This window comes from Talpa occidentalis, unplaced genomic scaffold (genome assembly GCF_014898055.3).
Source record: "Talpa occidentalis isolate TD23 unplaced genomic scaffold, MPIMG_talOcc4v2.1 talOcc4.13, whole genome shotgun sequence".
Classification (NCBI taxonomy): domain Eukaryota; kingdom Metazoa; phylum Chordata; class Mammalia; order Eulipotyphla; family Talpidae; genus Talpa; species Talpa occidentalis.
The window spans coordinates 68395-88550 of NW_023601322.1; the positions used below are offsets into that span (position 1 = coordinate 68395).

The window sequence follows — 20156 nt, forward strand, 5'->3', positions numbered from 1 at the left end:
ATGGAAGCACCTGCCCCGCCGCCGAGCCCGCCGGCCCCAGAGGCCGCCCCCCAGCAGGAAGCAGGCTCGCGCCGGGGCACCCCGGGACAGGAGGCGCCTCTCCAGGCGCGGCGCAGGCCAAGCGGCTCTCCGCGAGGCGGGGGAGACAGAGCAGCTTCGGCAGGAAGGGTCCCCCCCCAGCACGGCGCGGCCCGCGGGGCTCGGTCACCGCCAGGGGGGGTGCGGTGCCCTGACCTGGGGGTGGAGGCCCCGCCCCCAGAGGCCCCGCGCCCCGCCGCCACAGGCTCCCCGCGTGGGGCGCACTCGACCTCGCCCGGGGTGCGCAGGAGCCTCTGGCCACGCCCGTCCGCGACGCTGGCCACGAATCCAGCCCTTCTGGTTACGCGGACGATATTCACGACAACGGTTTTTTGGAAAACGAATGTGTTCGCTTCCACATCCAGACTATTCCGACGGGTCAGAGACATTGAAAGAATCGAACATTCTGTTTGCAGTGGAATAACAAATTTAATTCAAAACAGGCACTCTGAAAATAGGTAAAAAAAATAAACTCCAGAAGGTCTTTTTGAACTTAGAACAGAGCACACCAACCACGACTAGTTTCACAACCGCCTCAGAAAACGCACCTTACGGCAGACGCGCAAGCCGATTCTTACAACCCGGCAGAGCATTCCCGTCCCCACAGCCCGGCCGAAGGCCCCCGGGCCGATGCAGCGCAGCACCAGCAAGACCCCTCCAGCCTGAACTGGCCAGTTTCCACCGCCCATGCTTTATCCCATAATGTGTGAAAAACTAAGGTCTGACCGCCGCTGGACACGGGCACGCGGGCCGCCAGTTAGCAGCCCTTCCCATTACCTGAGCCACTGGGTCCCCCGCGCACCCTCGCCCCCAAAGCTGGGCCGTGCCCACCCGCTGTGGAAGCGGGTCCGGCCCAACTGGGCCCCTAGAGACCTGGCCACCCAGGAAAGCCGGGCTCCGCACCCAGTACTGACCACAGACCCGGAAGATGCCCCCTCCGAGGCTCAGGCCCTTCCCGCGGTTTTGTGGGCAGCCAAGCTGGGCAGAGAGTGTTCTGTGTTTCTTCTGAACCCCGAATGACCTCTCGTCTTACCTCTGGCTGGGAAACGACTCGTCACGCGTCAGAGGGGGAGCCTGCAGTGGGGAGTGCTTCTGCACCTACAGTGACTTTATTTGTGGAATAACTATGGGCCACGGCGCACCAGCCTCAGCTTCAGTCTATCAGCAAATGGAAACATGGTTTTCCATGAGTCGTGGGGGGGAACAAACTGGACAAACCTGAAAAATAAAGTAATACAAAATGCTAATCAAGTGAGCACACCTGTCGGGAGACCTCGGCCTAAGTCACACCGCACGGGATCCCAGCGCTGGACCCAGGCCCGCCTGAAGGGGCCTGGAGCTTTTCTCCTAATCGAGTTTTCTGAAACAAGTGGGGTTTCCTTAAATGAAAGAAACACATGCTGATTTCAGTCTTTTATGATACGACACTGACCCTATGGGAAAACAAGCGTGCATGAGTATCAAAATATTTAATTTACACGACAGAGGAAACTAAAAGTGTTACAAAATCAAACTGCATGAAACAATACATCTGAAAGAACTGTTCACTTCTGACGCAGAAGTCTCTCCGAGCACCTGAAGTAATTCTAAAGAGCAGCATAAAGACCACTGAAATTGATTAGTTCAACGTACAGTGAAGAAAATAAATCTCAATTGAAAAAACTATCTATTTTAAATTCCTTAACGCTTTTTTACAAGTCTTGTGATTCATTCTCAAAGTTCAATCTGTGTTTGACGTGTTTAAGTTCAGACATATCAAAGCCTAGAAGAACAGAAGGCTTGTGATTTTTTATTGCTTTCATGCAAATATATCTTCTTTTTCCAAAAAACGAGGCCACGTCAATTTTCCACACCCACAGGAGGGAGGACAGCAGTTCTATTTCCTTTTTGCTGGGGTAAGGTCTCTTGTGGAAATAATCTCTGAGAAACTGCTTCTTCTCTTCATAGGAACGGTCCTCGTATTTCTTAGGGTTCAATGCTAAAATCTGAAGAGGGTCTTCGCTGGCTGGCGGCCCCTCTGTCCGGCTCTCGCTCCTCTGTCTCTTGGGAGGCGCCGCCCCCTTCTCTGGGGGGGTGGCCTCCATGTGGATGAGCAGGGGCCGCTCCTCCCCCACCCTCTGGTCATCAGCCCCAAGGTGGCCATCAGGCAGCTTCCTCTTGGCAGTGAGGCTAGAGTCCGGCGTCCCCTCGCCGTTGACCCAGAGCAGCTCACTGTCCTCCGCGAGGCCCGGCCGGGCCTGGAGGTCGGAGCTGCTGTCCTTGGGGGCGCTTCTGCAGCGCAGCAAATGGACGGCAATGGCCGCCAGGGTCATGTTGCCAGTGTAGACGCCACAGCAGTGGATGCACTTGAAGGCTGGGGACTTGAGGATGGTGTGGACAGTGGGTGTGATGTGGTGTCTCTCCTTCAGGTGCAGCTCGTAGGCCTCGGGCGTCACGAAGGAGCCAAAGCAGAAGGGGCAAGTCAGCGCCGGCCGGGGGCTCCCGGGCGCGCCCTCGCCCTGGGGCCGGACCTTGATGTACACGGGCACCAGCGACTTGGAATGGATCCCGGCCAGCACGGCCAGGTAGACCTCCCGCTCACCCAGTGCCTCCCTGGGCAGGATGGTGATGAAGTCCAGGTGCGGGAAGAGCAGGCTGCCGTTGCTGTCGATGTCCAGCTGGAAGCCTCGGTTGCTGTAGTCCACGGGCAGCTTCTTCTTGCCCAGGTGCATGGTCCGGCTGTGCTCCGCCAGGCCTCGGAGGTCATGGAAGGTGCAGGGGCAGAAGAGGCAGCCCAAGCCGTGCAGCAGAAGGTGACGCATCAGCTCATCCTCGGACACCAGGCACTTGCACGACAGGCACCGCACCGTCTTCTCCCGCACCCACTTGAGGAAGGGCGCGCAGGCCGCCAGCTTCTCCGGCTCCAGCTTCTCAGCGGCCTTAGCCTCGCTGTGCTTGTGGGCCACCTCCATGTGCACCTGGTAGACGTTGGATGGGAAGAGCTCGTTGCACACGGGGCACGTCTTCCACTGCTTCGCCTGTTTCAGTGCCGGGCTCACCTCCACCGCCGAGGAAGAGGCCTGCGCGGACGGGACCTGGGGGGCGCTCACCACCGGCGGCGAAGGCACACCTGCCACCGGACTGGCCATCTGCGCAGCTGTGCCAGACTGCAGGAGCTGGATGGGCACCTGGGGGGGCCCCACGGTGGCCACGCCCCCAGGGGGCACAGGCAAGGTGACTGACACTGGGGCGAGCGTGTATGTGGGGATGCCATTCACCTGTTTGCCGGTGGGGATGAGCTGTCTGAGGATGGAGCCCGAGGTGAGGAAAGCAGTGCCCTGAGAGGTGCCAGGGCGCACGGGCTGCCCGGCTGGCAGCATGCCGGGGCTCATGGGCTGGCTCAGCTGCAGGACCCCGGGCCTCCCTGGCTGGCCTACGGGAAGAACGCCAGACACGACGGGCTGGCTGAGCTGAAGGACACCAGAGCCCAGACCTGGGCTCACAGGGAGAACCGCCGGCGCCACAGTCTGGCTGGGAGAAAGGAGTCCCGGCGGGACCACCTGGCCAGGAGGGAGGACCCTCAGGGGGACCGTCTGGCCGGGGGGGAGAACCCGGGGCGGGGCCGTCAGTCCACTGGGGAGAACCCCTGACTGCGCTACCTGGCCAGCAGGGAGAACCCCGGAAGTCGCCGTCTGTCCCGAAGGGATGACCCCTGCAGGGGTCATCTGGCCAGCAGGGAGGACCCCTGAGGGGACTGTCCGACTGACAGAAATCACCCCTGGGGAGACGGCCTGAAGAACCCCGGGGGTGACCGAGGGGCTAACGGGAAGGACACGAGATCCGACTGGTCTGTTTACTGACAGAACCCCCGGCCCGACGGGCTGGCTGAGGGGCAGGCCCCCGGGGCGGATGGCCTGGCCGATGGGGAGGACGCCTGGCCCCACAGTCTGGCTCACAGGCAACACGGGGGGGTTGGTCGATGGGGCGAGTGGGACTCCAGGGGAAAGGAAGACGGGCTGGGGCGCCGAGGGCTGCAGGGCCAGGCTGCTCTGGGGCACCGGCAAGGGGCTGGAGACCAGCGTCACCCGGGGCTGGGGCTGGGGCTGGGCCCCGGCAGGTGGAGAGCAAGCGAGGCTTCCGGACGCACCCGGGGCCACAGTCGCAGGCTGGACCGAGCCCTGCACGGGCCGGACAACAGCCGGGCCCGGGCTAGTGGGCGGCAGGGCGAGGTGAAAGCAAGGAGCTGCAGCAGGCAGGCCAGGGGCACTGCTGCCTGGGGGCGCAGCCGGCTTGGGCGCGATGTGCGTCTGTTTGAGCAGCCCGGCCTTCCTGGCGTGCTCCGAGATCACTGAGCGGAGCTTGTTCTCCAAGTCCCTGTGCACGTCCGAGGTCAGGATGTGGTACATGAGCGCGTCCTGGCTGCTGGCGCCAGCGTGGCACTTCTTACAGAAATACTTGTCGGAAGGCGGCGCTTTCTCGGGGGCGGACTCGTCAGTTTTGGGGTGCTCCGTCTCCTCAGTTCGCAGGCCAAAGTAGGCGTTGATCAGGTAATGGAAATGGGCCACCAGCACATGCTTCTTCATGCTGTAGTACAGGGTGTTGGAGAAGCTGCACTTCAAGCATGTGAAACTGACGACGTCACTCCGGGGTGGCCGGGCCTCCCCCAGGACGTCCCCGGGCAGGTGCTGCACTTTGCGGGCAGTCGCGTGGAACATCCTGAAGTGCCGGCCCACCACCTTGGGCTGGGAGGAAAACACGCAGCGCGGGCAGGGGATCACCAGCTCCTGGTCGAGCTCATCTTCATGGTAGCGGTGTAAGTGGTTTCTGAAGGAGGTGATCACTTTGGTCGAGTACTTACAGAGGCCGCAGCAGTACGGCTTCGTCCGGTACCTCTGTCAAGATAAGAGAGTCCGCTGAGTGGGCCCGCCCCTGCCCGCCCACTGCTCGCCCACTGCTCCCTTCCTCGGCGCCTGGGGATCCCGGGGGGCCGGGCCTCCTCTAGGCCAGGGCAGCTCCCTCATGGGCCAGAGGAGGTGCTGGGGCTTGGGGACCCGGCAGCCTCTGTGGCTGCTGCTCAGAGCCACCCAGAGACATGGACATGCGTGACCACCCGTGAGCGCCAGCGGGGTATCTCCCCGCGTGGGCCTGGCTCACCTGACACCCCGCATCACCCAACGTGACTTCTCGTTTTCTCATTCTCAAGCATCAAAAACTACGCGAGTATCCTTAGTTTGCACTAAACAAGCGGCCTGCACCGACCCTCAGGCCCAGGCCCCAGGAGGCGCTGTGGTGTCCAAACAGACCAGGCCATAGCCGTGCAGTTACATCCCCCACCCACCCAGCTCTCCTGGCCACCCGTGCTCACTCCTCTGGGACCAGGGAGCCTCTGAGATCATAGACCCCAAACCACCCTGATGAGGGTCCGGCCGTCGTGCCCCCCTCCAGACGCTGGCACCCAGGGAAGGCAGCACAGTGATCGGGCAGCCCAAGGAGCCATGTGGCCACTGAACTGGCAGAGGCTGGGCCGAAAGGTGCACATGCAGGTCCAGCTTCCCCACAGCCCAGGCACCTGCCAGCTGCACTCGCTTCTCCTTGTCATGGCCGCCGTGGCCAAGCCTGCTCCAGGGCCCTCCAGCGCCCTCCCACGCACCCCCCCCCACCAGACCACCGCCTTCTCTCCCACACTCGCGGGTCCCTCGGGTCACAGGGCAGACGCATCACCGCACACCCTCAGCACCATGTTGCTGAATGCTCAGCAACCAGCAAAATCACAGGTTCTGCCTTTTCTGCCAGCATCTATAACTAATCCAAGACTACAGCTGCGAGACAAGACTCAGAAAACCCTGATTTTACCAATTCTAACAGAAACTTCTTTTATATTTCAGTCTCTGTAGCCTGGGCAGATCTGCAGCTGCGGCCTGGCAGACGTGGGGGCAGACCAGTTTATCAGCAGCTCGGACACCAAGGTCTCGCGTCCCTGCGACCCCACGCGCAATGAAAACGATACTCCTGGGAGTCCGCGGACTCGTGCCTATTGGTCAGCAGATCCCTGAGCTGGAAGGAAAGGGCTCTTGAAAATGACACCATCAACTTGAGCCATAAAAATTAAAAATGACAAGCGGGACCCTGTCAGAGTCAAAACTCATCAGCTCTCAGAAAGACACCGCTTTGCAGCCGCGGCCTCATGGAGGGCAGCGCCCACCACATGCTGCGACAGGCCGGAAAGAACAAAAATGACCAATTTTTAGGAAGTGGACAAGAGATCTGCGCAAGTTACGGAAGAGGGTGTCCTGGTGCCCAATAGACAAGCCCTGGACAGAGGCCCCATGCCATCGGCCCTAGGGCCCAACCAGCACCAGCCTGCCCCCTTCCTGCTCCCAGCCTGCCCTCCCCTTCCTGGCCCCAGCCCGGCCCCTGCCAGCCCCCAGCTTGCCCTCCTTCCTGCCCCCTAGCCAGCCCCCTGGCCACTCCATGCTCCAACACCACCAGGGGAGAGCACAGCTGCATAGACCTGCAGTCCCTGCCTGAGCCAGAGCCACCGGGCCTCCAGGAAGCCTCAGAGGAAGGAATCCCGCAAGGAGGCGGATGGAGTCAGGACAGAGGGTCTGGGAGAGACACCCCCCACCCCATGAAACTTTATCTTCCTTTCTACTTCCCTGGCTATTACCCACCGTCCCCCCATCAGCAACCCAGACACCTGGGGTCTGGCTCAGAACTCAACGGATACTTACTCCCACTTGCAAAGGACATGAATACCAACAAAACAACCAAAGTACTTACCACTTTCTTTCCAGAAGGTTCCCAGAGAGAAACATCTCCCCACGATGTATTACAAAAATACTTTTCTCCTGGATCAAAGGCTCTAAGTTCCTTTTAAAAAGGGAGAAAAAGACAGAGCGTTATGCAATTTCAGAAGCTCAAGAACCGTCCCCCTGGGTACTCCGGGGCGACCTGTCCACCAAGGGCAGCGGGAGGCGCCCAGCGGTGGGCAAGCTCTAAGCTAGAAGCACAGTGTTTACAAGAAAGAAATAGACACGCCTGCACAGTTTCTAAGAGAACTGTGAGCCGACACAGAGTGCGACGGAGAAGCTCGGGAGGGAGGCCAAGGCTGGGCTGGTGGTCGGAGCCCAAAGCAACAGGACATGGGGTGCGGCTGGCAGAGCCTGATCGGGGACTGGCCTCAGAGGAAACAGACACCTGGTGACACAGACGAAGGCAGGTGAGAGACACAGAAAACAAAGACCGGGACAATACGGGCTGCCGTGACGAAACGCACACACGTGTACTGCTCACATGCAGAGACGAGACTGCACAACAATGTGGACAGCGAGACCTGACAGAAAGGCAACAGTTGACATTTTAATCATCTGTTATGCAAATGCTCACGAGAACCTGAACCGGGGTCCACTGTGTGGCCAGCGAGATGGCGTAGGGATTGGTGCAGGGCCGAGAGGGCCCCAGACCACACCGGCCACAGAGCAGACAAATAAGCTAATAAGGCAAAATGGGGATAAGATGGGAGTCATAGAAAACAGTCAATTAAAAGAAAGCAAGCAGAAAAGGAATTATAGAAACAAAGAACAGATAAGACCAAAAAAAAACTATAGTGGCGACGATTTTCTTCCCGCCAAGCATAGAAAGACCCACAAGCGCCGGGACAGGAAGGGGCCGTCCACCAGCCGCCCACCACACACAGGCCCCGGTTTGCCCATGTGAGACGCCCCCTCCCAAACCCCACGGGCCGAGGAGGCAGAGCTCCCATGCTGCCCAGGAGCAAAGCTCCCACCCCAGAGAAAACAGTTCGTCTGCGACCTGAGCAAAAGCAAAACCAAACCTGTAGCTATAGAATCCAGATTTCCAGAAACGGACATTCTACTATAGAATCCGTGGGCCCTTGGGCCTCCCCTGGCGCAGCGGTTGAGCGCTGGGCTGTGAAGCTGCCCTCAGCCTCTGCAGCGCTGGTTCGATCCCCAGCCGCCAGGTGAGGGTCCCGCATGGCGCGCAGACCTCTCCTGCCACCCGCTGCTCCCCTCAGCAGTGTACTTCGGTCCTTCTGCCTGTTCTGCCCCCCGCTCTGGCTCTGGTGAATCCTCTCACCCTCCCGCACTTCTGACTGTACCCAGTGCTTGCATAAGTAAATAAATAAATCTTTAGGGGGGGGGGAAGAATCCGTGTACCCAAGATGAGCCAGAGGAACTCAAGGCTGAGGTGGCACGTCTACCTGCAGAAGGTGGCCAGCTCAGGCACCCGCAGGACAAGACACCGGGAAAGCGCCGCTCCAAGCTGCCACCTCAAGAAACCCAACTAAAAGGCTAGATGAGCTTTAAACTAACACAGGAAACCCTAAAGATGAGCAAAGATAACAGAGAACAGAACAGAGAAAAGAAAATCAACAAACCCAAAACTGCATCACAGACAAGAGCTGAGCCCCAGCACGGGGCACAGCAGGCACAGACCAGGCAGCAGACCCAGGGGACCGGACCTCACTTCGCTCCAGCGGGGGGCAAGTCAAGGGGCTCTGCCAACACAGTCTTTAAGCGAAGCCGAGCCCGGCCCCAGGAGTGGAGACACAGTGCGGGGGGTGATGGGGTGCGGCCTGAGCCCTCCGCGGGCAGAGCTGAGTCCAGGGGCTCCGTGGGGTCTACCCCTACAGAAACATTCCCAGTTCCACACACTCCAGAAAACAGAAAGAAAAATCTGCAGTTCATGCCTTAAGGTATCATTACCCGGACACCAAACCGTAACACAGACAGGATGAAAGAAAAGAAACATCGTTCACAGGGCCTCCCTGGTGGCGCAGCAGTTGAGCGCTGGGTTGCGATGCTGCCCGCAGCCTCTGCAGCGCCGGTTCGATCCCCGGCTGCTCCCCGGCCACCGGAGGAGGGTCCCACGTGGCGCGCAGACCTCTCCTGCCGCCCGCTGCTCCCCTCAGCAGTGTCCTTCGGTCCTTCTGCCTGCTCTGCTCCCCACTCTGGCTCTGGTGAATTCTCTCACCCTCCCGCGCTTCTGACTGTACCCAGTGCTTGTGTAAACAAACAAACAAGTAAATAAATAACATGCCTCTATTAAAAAAAAAAGAAAGAAAGAAAGAAACATCGTTCACAGAAATGCTGCAGAATGACCGAACGTACACAAGCACCACCTGGAATTTATCCCATAGATGCTGCCTGCTCCAACATCCAGTCATAATTTTTGCTTTCGAGTTCAAAAAGGAGCCTGCAAGCACGTGGCTCATGGCCCACACCAGGCAGCGGGCACCGGCATCACACAGATGGCCGAGGGGCAGCTCCGAGCATCATGGGCACAGCTGCGGGCAGGAGCAGAGTCCACAGCCACCCCGATAGGGCTCGGCCTCCTCCTGCCAAACTAAACAGACACGGCCTTGTGATGTGACATCAAGGTAATTTTTCCAAAATACGTTTACAAGACCATTCCTGAGAACTTCCTTCATGAGAACCACCACACCAACACAGCCGCGTGGACACCGCTAGGTGGGGCCGAGGCTGGGGAGTGACGGCCAGCGTCCGGCCCAGCTAGGTGCTTGGGGTGACCCTGCTCACCTAGACGCAGCGACCTGCCCTGCGTGAGACTCCCCCAAACGGAGAGCGGGAACCACGAAGCCCTTCTGCATCCTGAGGGGCTGGGCATGGGCTGGGCGGTCAGCAGGGGGCATTGTGGGCGCTCTCAGCATGAGAACTGCACCCACAGAAGCTGTCTGCACTCTTCGGCTGCTGGAGCACAAGCTCCAGGGCAGGGTGCCCCAGCGTCCACGAGCCCCAACGGCCCCCTGGAGGGATGCAGGTGAAGCTGGGGAGGGACATGCAGCCGCCAGCAGCAGGCTACTGCACACCTGTGCCGTGGGTAGGTTTTCGCTGCACAACCCGGTCAACATGTCTATAGATTTGAAATTTCCAAAATAAAATACTAGGCGAAGAACAGAGAAAACAACCAGGGTTCCTCACGGGAGACAGACAGGGCTGGGGGTGTGTCCAGAACAAAGAAGCCAAAGGGCGAAGGGCAGAGGCCGCAACTGGACGAGACATGAGGGGCCCCAATGCATCTCGCCATGTCTGCAGGGAAGACGTGGAGCCGCTGGCCGAGCCTCCCTCGGGCCTGCTGGATGGGCCGTTCCCGCCACTGCTCATCTTGGAGCTCTCTGACCCCAACGCAGCTCCCCCCCACCCCCGCCCCGGTGAGTCAGGACCGGGGTGAGAGCGTCCCCACGATCCTGACCGGACACACCCCAGAGGGCGGGGGACACACCGACGGCCACCTCCACCACACAGCCCGGCGCGGAGCCTGGCATGGGAGGGACACCCTGGGGAGGACGGGTCGTCCACAGCGAGGTGGACTTTCCAGGGTATGTCTGAGGAGGACGAGGAGCCTCCAGGGAGCGGCCTCTGGGCGGAAGGGAGGCGCCAGACACAAAGGGAAGCGGCCAGGCAGGAGCTCGCGATACGCCAGCGGGCGACGGGCCCAGGTCCCCACTGAAGGGGCCGCGCCCACCGTTCCCACCTAAGCCTCCCTCCAAAAGTGCTCCAGATGCTGCGAAACTCTGCAGACCTGTTTTGTTTTCCTTCTAACGCCCTTTCCCCATCACTTCTTTGAGCGTCAAACAGTTGTCCCTTGAAGGCGCCCGCCCCAGCGGCACCGCCAGAGGAGGTGGGCGGCTGACGCCCGCGAGACTCAGCAGGGACCTCCCTGGGGTGCCGGGCCTCCCCCGCCCCACGGCGCCATCCCTGTCCTCCCGCAGCGGCAGCCTGGCCTCCCCGACACCCAGCGCGCGAGGCCCATGCCTCACGGACCCGCCGGGCAGGCTGCGCTGAGCCAGGGGACAGTGGGCAGGACGGCCCCACCCACTCACGCTCCAGCTCCGGAAAGAAACTCCTTAGGTTTTATACGGGAAATGTGGAGAAATAGCGGATAGAATCGAACATGTATTAAGGACAAACGTGGCAGAAAATTTCTCGTCACTATTTACAGCCTGACAACGCGGCTCGGAGCAAACCCGCGCGCGCCGAGCTTAGCTTCCTTGGAAAGACCCGCGGAGCTTACAATGTCGGCTGGACTGACAGAGAAGAGAAAAGAGACCAAAACACCCTGAAATCAGAGAGGAGCACGGGACACACACCTGGACTCACGGAAACGGAAGGGTCAGACGAGAGCCGCCTGCGGCCAGGAGCCAAGCCCTCAAGAGGCGGGGCTCAAGGCGAGGCAGAGGGCCGCAGCAGGGGTGCAGCTGGGAGTCACAACCTGACAGAGACCGGGCCAACGGTGCCCCCACGCCTCCCAGACACGTCACGGCAACGGGCACCGCCCCAGGGCACCCGGCCACTCTCCAGGCAGTGCCACACCTGGCCTAACCCAAGCACAGGCAGGCAAACAGCACGACAGGTGCTCCCGTGAAGGGGGACAGCGACCCCCGTGCCCAGCGCTCACAAGCCAGCCCCAGCCTCAAGGACCCGCACCCACCCAGGGGACTCACGCCAGGTGAGCAAGGGGGGGCCGGAGACACGCCCACAGGGAGATGCGCCATGTCACCAGGGCGGAGAGTTGGTGCTCACAGAGTGACGCGTGACAGAGCCCAACACCCTGACGACGAAACACCCCAAGAACTCGGCCGGGCGAGCAACTTGGCCCACTCGACCAGGCCCCCGGAGCCCTGAGGCTCGTGGCGCCACCAGTGTTTGGCAAGCAAGGCCGGGGCCTGGAGCCCACCCGGGCCGAGTGCCGTGCGCCCTGCGCTGAGGTGGTTTCCCACCCATGCTGCAGAGGCGGTGGCCTACAGGCCGGCCAGGCCCCACGTGCACTCTGTGCTGTGTCCTGGAGCCAATGCCCAGTGCTTCATGGCCTGGACGCCAGCTAAGGTCCCTCAGGAGACCTCTGGGCAGCAGGGGAGGACCTGAGGCTCTTCCTTGGCAGTGTCTGGGTCCTCAGGGTGCTCCCCAGCCAGGCTCGGAACCAACTCTTGGCACAGGGAGAACTACATGCTCCGGCCGCCGCCCTGGGCACACCAGCGCGTTGCTCAGGGGCAGGAAGGAACAGGCGCAGAGTCCCTTGAGCCTGTCTCCGGGGCGGGCCCCCTGCCAGCCCCTACAGACTTCTGACTACACTGGTCAGAGCTGGTTTCTGCTGCCTGAACAAAGACACCGCAGACCGCAGTGGACGGAGAGCGCCTGTGACGTGGAGGGAGGTTCTTACGCTGAGACTCAGAGAAAGGCCAGACCACCCAGTAGAGCCCTGTAAACAGTCTGACCACGCCCCGTTTTTAAAAACCTAGAAGACATGGAATAATGTCAACAATGGGTATTTCGGGGTGACTGTTTACAACTGAGTATTTTTCCCATGTGTAGGTTTATGTATACGTATAAACATGTTCTGTCCATATTTTCTAACTTTCCTGTAACGAATTTTAACACTGCTTCAGTTTTTAAAATTTTTAAATTTCCTGAAACTCAGAATCACTACGAAGGAATGAGAGAGAATCAGTCAGTCACGATGAGCTCAGCAGTCTCCACCGGCTGTGCAGCTCCGGGCCCACCCCGCTGTGGAGGCCCGTGGGCACAGGAGGGCAGCGCCTGGGCCATCTACCCACCCAAGCTGAGGGCTCAGGATGAAACACTGTGCCGGCACTGACATTTCCTCTAAAAATAAAGCAAAGCCAATTCCGTAGAATCCCACCTTTAAAAGTGAAATTCCCGTTAGAGGAACCAAGAAGCCGTGTCAGCGCCCAGGCCCAACGAGTGTGTTGCCGCTGCTGAAGGGCAGCAGGCGGGCTGTGCAATTCCTATCCTTTTTTTTTGAAGGATTTATTTACTTATAAATACAAGAACTGGGGTGCAGGCCAGAGGTGTGGGGGTGAGAGGACTCCCCAGAGACAGAGTGGGGGGCAGAATCGGCGGATCCACTGAGACGCATTGCTGAGGGGGCAGCGGGCAGGTCTGTTGCGCCCTGGGGGTCACTCCCGGCCAGGGCTCAAACTCATGCTGCAGGGGCTGCAGGCAGCTCCACAGCACTGAGACCCAATCCCTTGCGCCACCAGAGAGGCCCAATTCTTTTAACTCTTCTGTAAATTTGAATTATTGTCTCCAAATAGAACAATTTAAAAGAAACCCAAACCCACTTAACCGGCCTGATAGGGGCTGATGGCTGGGCTCCGGAGGCTGGAGAGCCTGGCCCTTCAAAGGCAAGTCCGCGCCCCTCCTCAGGAAAGGGCCTCTGTAGCTTCGCACTGCGACCTGCTCTGCACCTGGCCCAGCTCCTGCTAAGCCACCACTGCCCGGCAGGGGTGAGGAGACTCCGCCGTGGCCACGAGACACCGAGGCCCAAGGAGCAGATGACACGGTTAGGGTTAGGGCTAGGAGGGCTGCGGGCAGAGTCCCACTAAGGCCTAGGGGGTGCAGCCCTCACAGAGGCAGCACGGCTGACTGCCCCCCCCCGCGGTGCCGTCCCAGAGACCCCCCAAAACGGCCCATGCCGCCCACCCATGCCACCAGCCCACACACTCGCGCTCCCGGCCATCACGTTCGTGCCCTGCCAGCACCAAAGGCGCACGAGTCACGACAAGGGGCTCTGAGCCCTCAACCTGCCGCTCGGCCTGTCTCCAAGCCGTGACGCTACTTCCACCCCCGTGCGCGGGGCTCCTGGACGGCACTGCAGACGCCAGGCGGGCCCTGCTGCCGTGGGCAGGGACTCCACCCGGGGCTGCCAAAAGGCCGGGTAGCGGGTCTGACGGAAAAAGCGTTCTCCACTTAGGTTTTACTTTCACATGTGTACTTAAAAAATATCTGTCAAAAAATACATGTTGTCAAGCGTCCAAGCTCCAGGTAACACGCGGGGAGAGGCAGCGAGGGCCTCAGCCTCTCACGCTCCCGTGGGGAGACGCCGGGCCTCAGGCACAAGGCGCGCGCTGGGGAAAGCAGAACCTGTCCGGCGTCCTTCAGAAGTCAACGCCGATGACTTGAGAGCCAAAGTTAATTGGACCATAAGAGAGAACCTTGGTAACCGCCAGTCTCTCTGCGTCAGACTGCCTTTCTGTAAACAAAAATCTGGTTCACAGTCATGAGATCCGAAAATTAAGAACCAAACTCTTCTAAGATCAGTAATCGTAAAATCCGGTTCTCACAGATTCTAAAAGCAGACGCCGTGCCTCCTCGCAGCGTGCAGGGAGCCCACACTGCACTAGAGGGCTAGAGGCAGAGCCCTACTCCCCGGCGCCCCCCCACCCCACCCCCGCCCCTGCCCCGTCGCCAGCCCCTGCCGCCCAGTCGGGGAGACACCTCGCGGGACGCAGCGCCCGTCAGGTCTGTGACTGTGACCGCGGCTTGTGGACTTTACTGAGCTGCGTCTATGAAATTCACGAACCAGACCCAGAAACGCGCTCTCCTGTGCTGCATCGCCTGCTGACTTGACCATCCTGGCAAGTGACGTCAGGGTCTTCTTCAGCTAAAACAGCAAATAATGCAACAATTCCTCACAGAGACGAAAACAAACAGATTCTGTAACTCGCGACTACAAAATCCCCGCCTCAAAGGAACTTCAAACACCAGCAGTGCTTCCTGCGGTCACGGCAAGTCAGGACCCCAGAGCCCGGCCGTGTCCACGCGGTCACGCCCAGCACTCACCCTCAGAGGGGTCTGACCTGCTCGTCACAAACCCCCAGAGCCTCGCCTGCACCTCACAGGCCCGCACCTCCTCGCTCGCCCGCTTACCTTCAGCACCTCCTTGCAGCTGTCGAGCCCAATGTCCACCAGGATGCTCTTCACCTTCTTTCGTACCTTTCTGATGTTGTCAAGATTTTCCACAGGAATTTGAAACATTTTTGAAATTTTCCTTCAAAGGGAACAAAACAAAATTGCAGTAGGTATGGTTGTATGTACATACACGCACAGAGGCGTTTTTAAAAAAAAAAAACAAGTTTGGTAAAACACTAACAGTAATTTTCAACTCATTATGTTGGCAACTCGGCATCTACGTGCAGGAGAAAGAAGCTGGACTCTCCCCTTAAACACACGCAAAGACTAACTCAAAGTGGCTCCGACACCTGCACACCAGAACAAGAACTGGAAAACTCAGAAGAAAACATGAGCATGAATCTTTGTGCCATTGGATTTAGCAATGAATTCTTAGCTAGGACACAAAAAATACCCAGAAACAAAAAAAAAATAAGGCAAAGTTCCAAAATGAGAAACTCTGCGCTTTGAAGGACACCATCAAACAACTGAAGAGAGAAGCCACAAAACGGGACAGAACTTGCAAGTCGCGGTTCTGATTCGGAACTCACCCCCAGAAAGACACCGCAGCGCGCGGTCACTCGGCCACCCGCGGTCCCCACACCGCTGGCGGCAGAGGAGACGCGCGGACGTGTCACAGGAGCCGCAATCCCACCCACGAGCAGTCGAGTCCGCACCCGCGCGAGACCTGCCCGCCGTTCCCGGCCGCGGCCACTGTCCACACAGCCGGCAGGCAGGAAGACCGAGGGCCGCGGGTGATGAGCGGGCAGCAAAGCGCGGCGCGGCCCCCAACAGGCCTCGGCAGCCACAGGAGACACGTAGGGCTGCCGCCGACTGCCAGGCGCGCCCGGGACGCGCACGGCACGCAGGGGCAGGCACAGAGGCGCCCACTGCAGGGCCCGTTTGCATTAAGTGTCCAGAACAGACAAGTCTGGAGACAGAGCCCCGCGGACAGCACACAGTGGTCGCCCTGTCTGAGGAGACTGGGCAGTGACGGGTCGGGAACAGGTCCTCGTCTGAGAACGACAGGGTCCCAGAGTGAGCATCGTTGGTGCGGCTCAGGCCGACTCCGCAAACCTCCACAGGTCGCTGGAGCACACCCTCGACACGGTGAGTTCCACGGGTGTAAACGAACCCTGACAAGGCGTAACACCTGAAACACCTGGAGAGACGTAACTTAGAACAAACCCCGCACTCTTGCCTGCTAGAGGAGGCACAGCTGGGCCTGGCAGTCCATGGCGCGTGCCCACCGCCCTGTCCAGAGAGAGTGGGGACGGCCCCCTTGGCACAACATGCCCCCACTGAAGGGAATTGGGCGCCTCGAGAAACCAGCCGACCCCAGGCCCGGGACCCAACTGCCGAGCCTCAGCGCGGAAGGCAGCTGCTCAAGGGGCGGCAAGACAAACCGAAGGGCCTGAGAGAGGCCAGCTCAGGTCCCCCCACACCAAACAGGCACAACCTGGGCATCAGGTCACACCAAGGGGCAGGCCACAGCGTGCGGGCCGCATCTTCTCAAGGTGATGCCACCGCAGCCCCGCCCCCGCGCTTTTTTTCGAAGGTGACCCTGACACTCCTCCCCAGAGAAAGGATAAGGGCTGTGGCCACCTCACCCCCAGAGGAGGCGGGACCAGGGCCGCGTCGCCCCCCAAGCACCCTGCTCGGCTGCTGCTGGGCCTGCTCCACAGGGACAGATGCCGTAAGGGGCTCAGCTGGCCCCGACGCCTGGGCCCCATGCAGCCCATGGCAGGCGGCCCCAGAGCGCCACAGAGGTGCCCCGCACACACCAGCCACCCCCAGGGCAGAGAAGGTTCCTCCAGAGCCTGCAGCTGTCCCCGCCAGGCCTCTATGTCTTCCCAAACGCCGTCCAGACGCTGCACAGCAGCAGCAGGCCACCTGCTCCCATCTCCGTTCCTGACCAACTCGGGGGGCTCGTCCAGTAAAACATCCTCCCCCAGTCCCAGTCCGAGGCACAGCAACAGCAGCTGAAGCACAACCCACTGGACCACACGCCCCCATCACGGCGACTGAAGCGCCTGCACAGAACGTCTGCCGGGAGCGGGCGCCAACTCCCATGGGGGCCAGACATTGCCCACGAAACACTCAACAACCACGGGGGTGCAGGGTGTGTGGTCACAGAAACCCAAGAAACAAACCCGAGTTCAGACACTGAACTGGCTGATGGTGGGGTGTCCAGGTCAGGCGGCAGTGCCACCCCTTGGAGCCCAAGGGCATAACCACCGGCGTCCAGCACCTGGGGGCAGGGGGCACACCACGGGCTGCGCCTGTGAACACAGGCGACTCGGTGCGGACGCGCCCCCACCACGCTGCGCTGAGAAGTCTTCGTGCCACCCGGTCCACACATGGACACACGCAGAAAGGACAAGTCCAGAGACAGACGCCGCGGAGACGGTCTCCGCGGAAGCCACCAGCTGGCCGCGGGGTCCGCAGCGATGGCCGTGGCTGGCGTGGCGGGTGGGGCTGCTAGAAACGCTCCAGTGGAGCGTGTGGCAATGGCTGCTCCGCTCCAAAAATGCAATTAAAGTCAACACACTTTTAACAAGAACGCTATGGAAGGGAAACAGGCCCCGTTCCCGACTGAACGGAGGGACTGCACGGTGGCCAGCAGGCGACAGGTGAGCGGGACAGCTCTGACTCCTGCCTGAGACAGAAAGGATGCGGGGTAACAGGATATTGTGTTTGGCATCTTACTTTCAAATAAAAGCTCTCTGTACAAACCTGCAGCTTTCTATACATCTGCAACTCTTTCAAAGGAACTTTTTATAAGTCATAAAAGCTGAACACAAAAACCTATCAAGGGGCCTCCCCGGTGGCGCAGCGGTTGAGCGCTGGGTTGCAAAGCTGCCCGCGGCCTCAGCGGCGCCGGTTCGATCCCCGGCTGCTCCCTGGCCACCGGCGAAGGGTCCCACATGGCGTGCAGACCTCTCCTGCCGCCCGCTGCTCCCCTCAGCAGTGTCCTTCGGTCCTTCTGCCTGCTCTGCTCCCTGCTCTGGCTCTGGTGAGCTCTCTCACCCTCCCGCGCTTCTGACTGTGCCCAGTGCTTGTATAAATAAATAAATAAATATTTAAAAAAAAAAAAAAAGAAGCGTCAAATAATTTGCTAAAAAAAAAAACCTATCAAATTCCAGTTAGAGAAACACCCGGTAACGTGAATGCCAATTATTTTACCACTAAAACCCCTTTAAAGACTAACAACCACGGGTAGGGAGCTCAGGAGGACACTAGGGGTTCCACACGTTTGGGGGCAAAGTGGCATCAGCACCTCCTGTACCTTCCTAGCCCACCACCGATGAACCCCTGCTGGTCAGCGCCCACGCTCCCTCCTCCCCTACTGGACAGGTCAGGGCCAGCCCGTCTGCGGCCAGGGCCAACCTGCCCCAGCAGATGTCGGTGAAATGACCAAGACAGAAGACAGGGTGGAGGTGCCCGGACGAGACGGAAGCGCCATGCACATCTGCTGCATCAGGGGCGCCCCTGGAGCAGACAGGTGCAGGAGGCGGCAGCGAGTGGGTCGGCGTGGGACGGTATGCAGGACGGAGGGCAGGCTGAGTGGGGCCAAGGGGCACCTGGTGGGCAGAGAGCGGTGAGGGAAACTGAGGCCTCTGGGAAAGGCCGGCTGGGACGAGGTAAGTGCTCATGCACTGCCTGTGCGAGACGTCTGCCTGGGCTGAGAAGGCGAGACTCCAGTCATCAGCCCGCAGAACAGGAGCACATGAGAACTCACAGGGAACAGAAGTAAAAAAACAGTAAAATTATTACAAATAAAGTGCGCCAAGCGGGTCTGTCGTGAAGGCACACCCTTAGGGCACCGGCATCGCCCGGGTCCGGGCCTGGGGCGAGCACAGGGGCCTCTGCTCTGCAAGCCCACGCTCCCCGCCCCTTGGGGTGCCCTCCCGGGAGCAAGGCAGAGCCTTCCACCCTTGGGGAAGGGTGCCACTTGGGGCCTGTGAAGAGCGTCTGGCGCAGGCCGCCGGGCAGGGTGCGGGAGGCTGTCTCCAGACAGGCTCTAAAGAAGCTACGCTGCCGGGACCGGCGGGTTTTGCGGGGCCAGCGCTGCCCGCGACTCTCAGGTGGGCACTGGAACAGCCTTCCGGGACTGGGCGGGTTTCACCCGGGCTCTGCAGCTACTTGTTCAGGGCTGGGGGCTGGGGCCAAGGAACTGCCAGTCTTTTCCCTCGAGTTTGGAGGAACTTTACGGAGAAGTATGAGCGCCCCGTTCCCGCCTCACTGTTACTGTGGGTCCCCCAACCAAGCATGCAGCCACCTCCCTTTCACTAAGGTTTCCCACTTTTAGCGCCACTTCAGGGACGCTAAACAGGGGCGACCGAGAGCCAGGCCGATGCCGTCGCCCCGCACCCGCAGAGCCGCCCCCTGGGGACCCGGGGCGCCCGCGGCCGAGCCGCCAGGAGAGAGCCCGCTCGCCCCCCGGGCGCGCCCCTGTCAGCCCCCGCCCGGCCCTCGGGCCCCCGCCCTTGCCCGGCCGCCCTCGGCCCGCGCGCCCCGCGAGCCAGTCCGCGAGGCCGTCCCCGGGCGGGCGCGAGTCGAGGTGCGGGGCCCGCGCGCCGCGCTCCCGCCACAGCCGCCGGCGCCGCGCGGCCCGGCCCGAGCGGGAAGCCGCCCCGAGGGCGCGGACGGAGCCCCGCGAGGCGCCCCCGAGCCCGGCCCGCCCCGCCGCGCCCCGCCCCGCCCCGCCCCGCGACCCCGGCCCACGTGACGCGGCCGCACGACGGGCGCCCGGCGGGCGGGCGGGCGGGCGGGGCGGGGCGGCGCGGCGCGGGGGCGGGGCCGGGCCGCGGGCCGGGGTCGCCGGGGGCCGGCGCCCGGGCCGGCCGGCACGTACCTACCGCGCGCGCCCGGGGCGCCGCCGCGTCGCCGCCGCCTCTCGCCGGCCGCGCCCGCGCCTCCGCCCGCGGCGGGACCCCCCCTCGGCGCGCCCGCCGCGCGACCCCGGCCCTCCTCCCAGCGCGGCCAGAAAGAGAAGATGGCGCCCGGTGGGCCTCCGGAAGTGACGCCGCCCTCATTTGCATGCCGGCGCGGCCAGCCAATGGGAGCAGCGCGGCCGGGGCCCCTGGCCCGCCCCCTGGCCCCTGGGGGCCCCTGCCTCCGTGGGGCCGGCGGCCCTCGGGGACGAGGGACCCCGGCCGGAGCCCCCTGCCCTGCCCCCTCCGCCCCCTGGACTGGCCGGCCCGCCTCTCACCGGCCTCGGGGCCCACTCTCGTGAGAATGGGCGTGGGGTGACGTCATTGGGGGCGGGGAGCGCGTCGTGGCACGTGACCAGTCACGTGGGCGCGAGAGCGCTGGGGCTTCATTGGCAGGGGATGGGGTGGAGCTAATGCGAGCGGGTGGCTC

General features: G+C 61.3%; 1 protein-coding gene across 5 annotated transcripts; it reads right to left on the reverse strand.

The window, feature by feature from the left end:
• Positions 1-314: 314 nt before the first annotated feature.
• On the reverse strand, positions 315-20029 carry ADNP2 (ADNP homeobox 2). Of its 5 annotated transcripts, none has more exons than XM_037508379.2 (5): positions 20005-20029; positions 14769-14889; positions 14422-14502; positions 6838-6927; positions 315-4949 (listed from the first exon to the last, which is right to left on the reverse strand). In XM_037508379.2, the coding sequence occupies exons 2-5, from the start codon at positions 14874-14876 to the stop codon at positions 1770-1772; spliced, it is 3459 nt and encodes a 1152-aa protein (XP_037364276.1). In that variant the 5' UTR covers positions 14877-14889; positions 20005-20029; the 3' UTR covers positions 315-1769. The 5 variants fall into 5 exon arrangements, with proteins under 5 accessions (XP_037364276.1, XP_037364277.1, XP_054549954.1 ...); XM_037508380.2 differs by lacking the exon at positions 20005-20029 and adding an exon at positions 19648-19679; XM_054693979.1 differs by lacking the exon at positions 20005-20029 and adding an exon at positions 19652-19673.
• Positions 20030-20156: the final 127 nt, after the last annotated feature.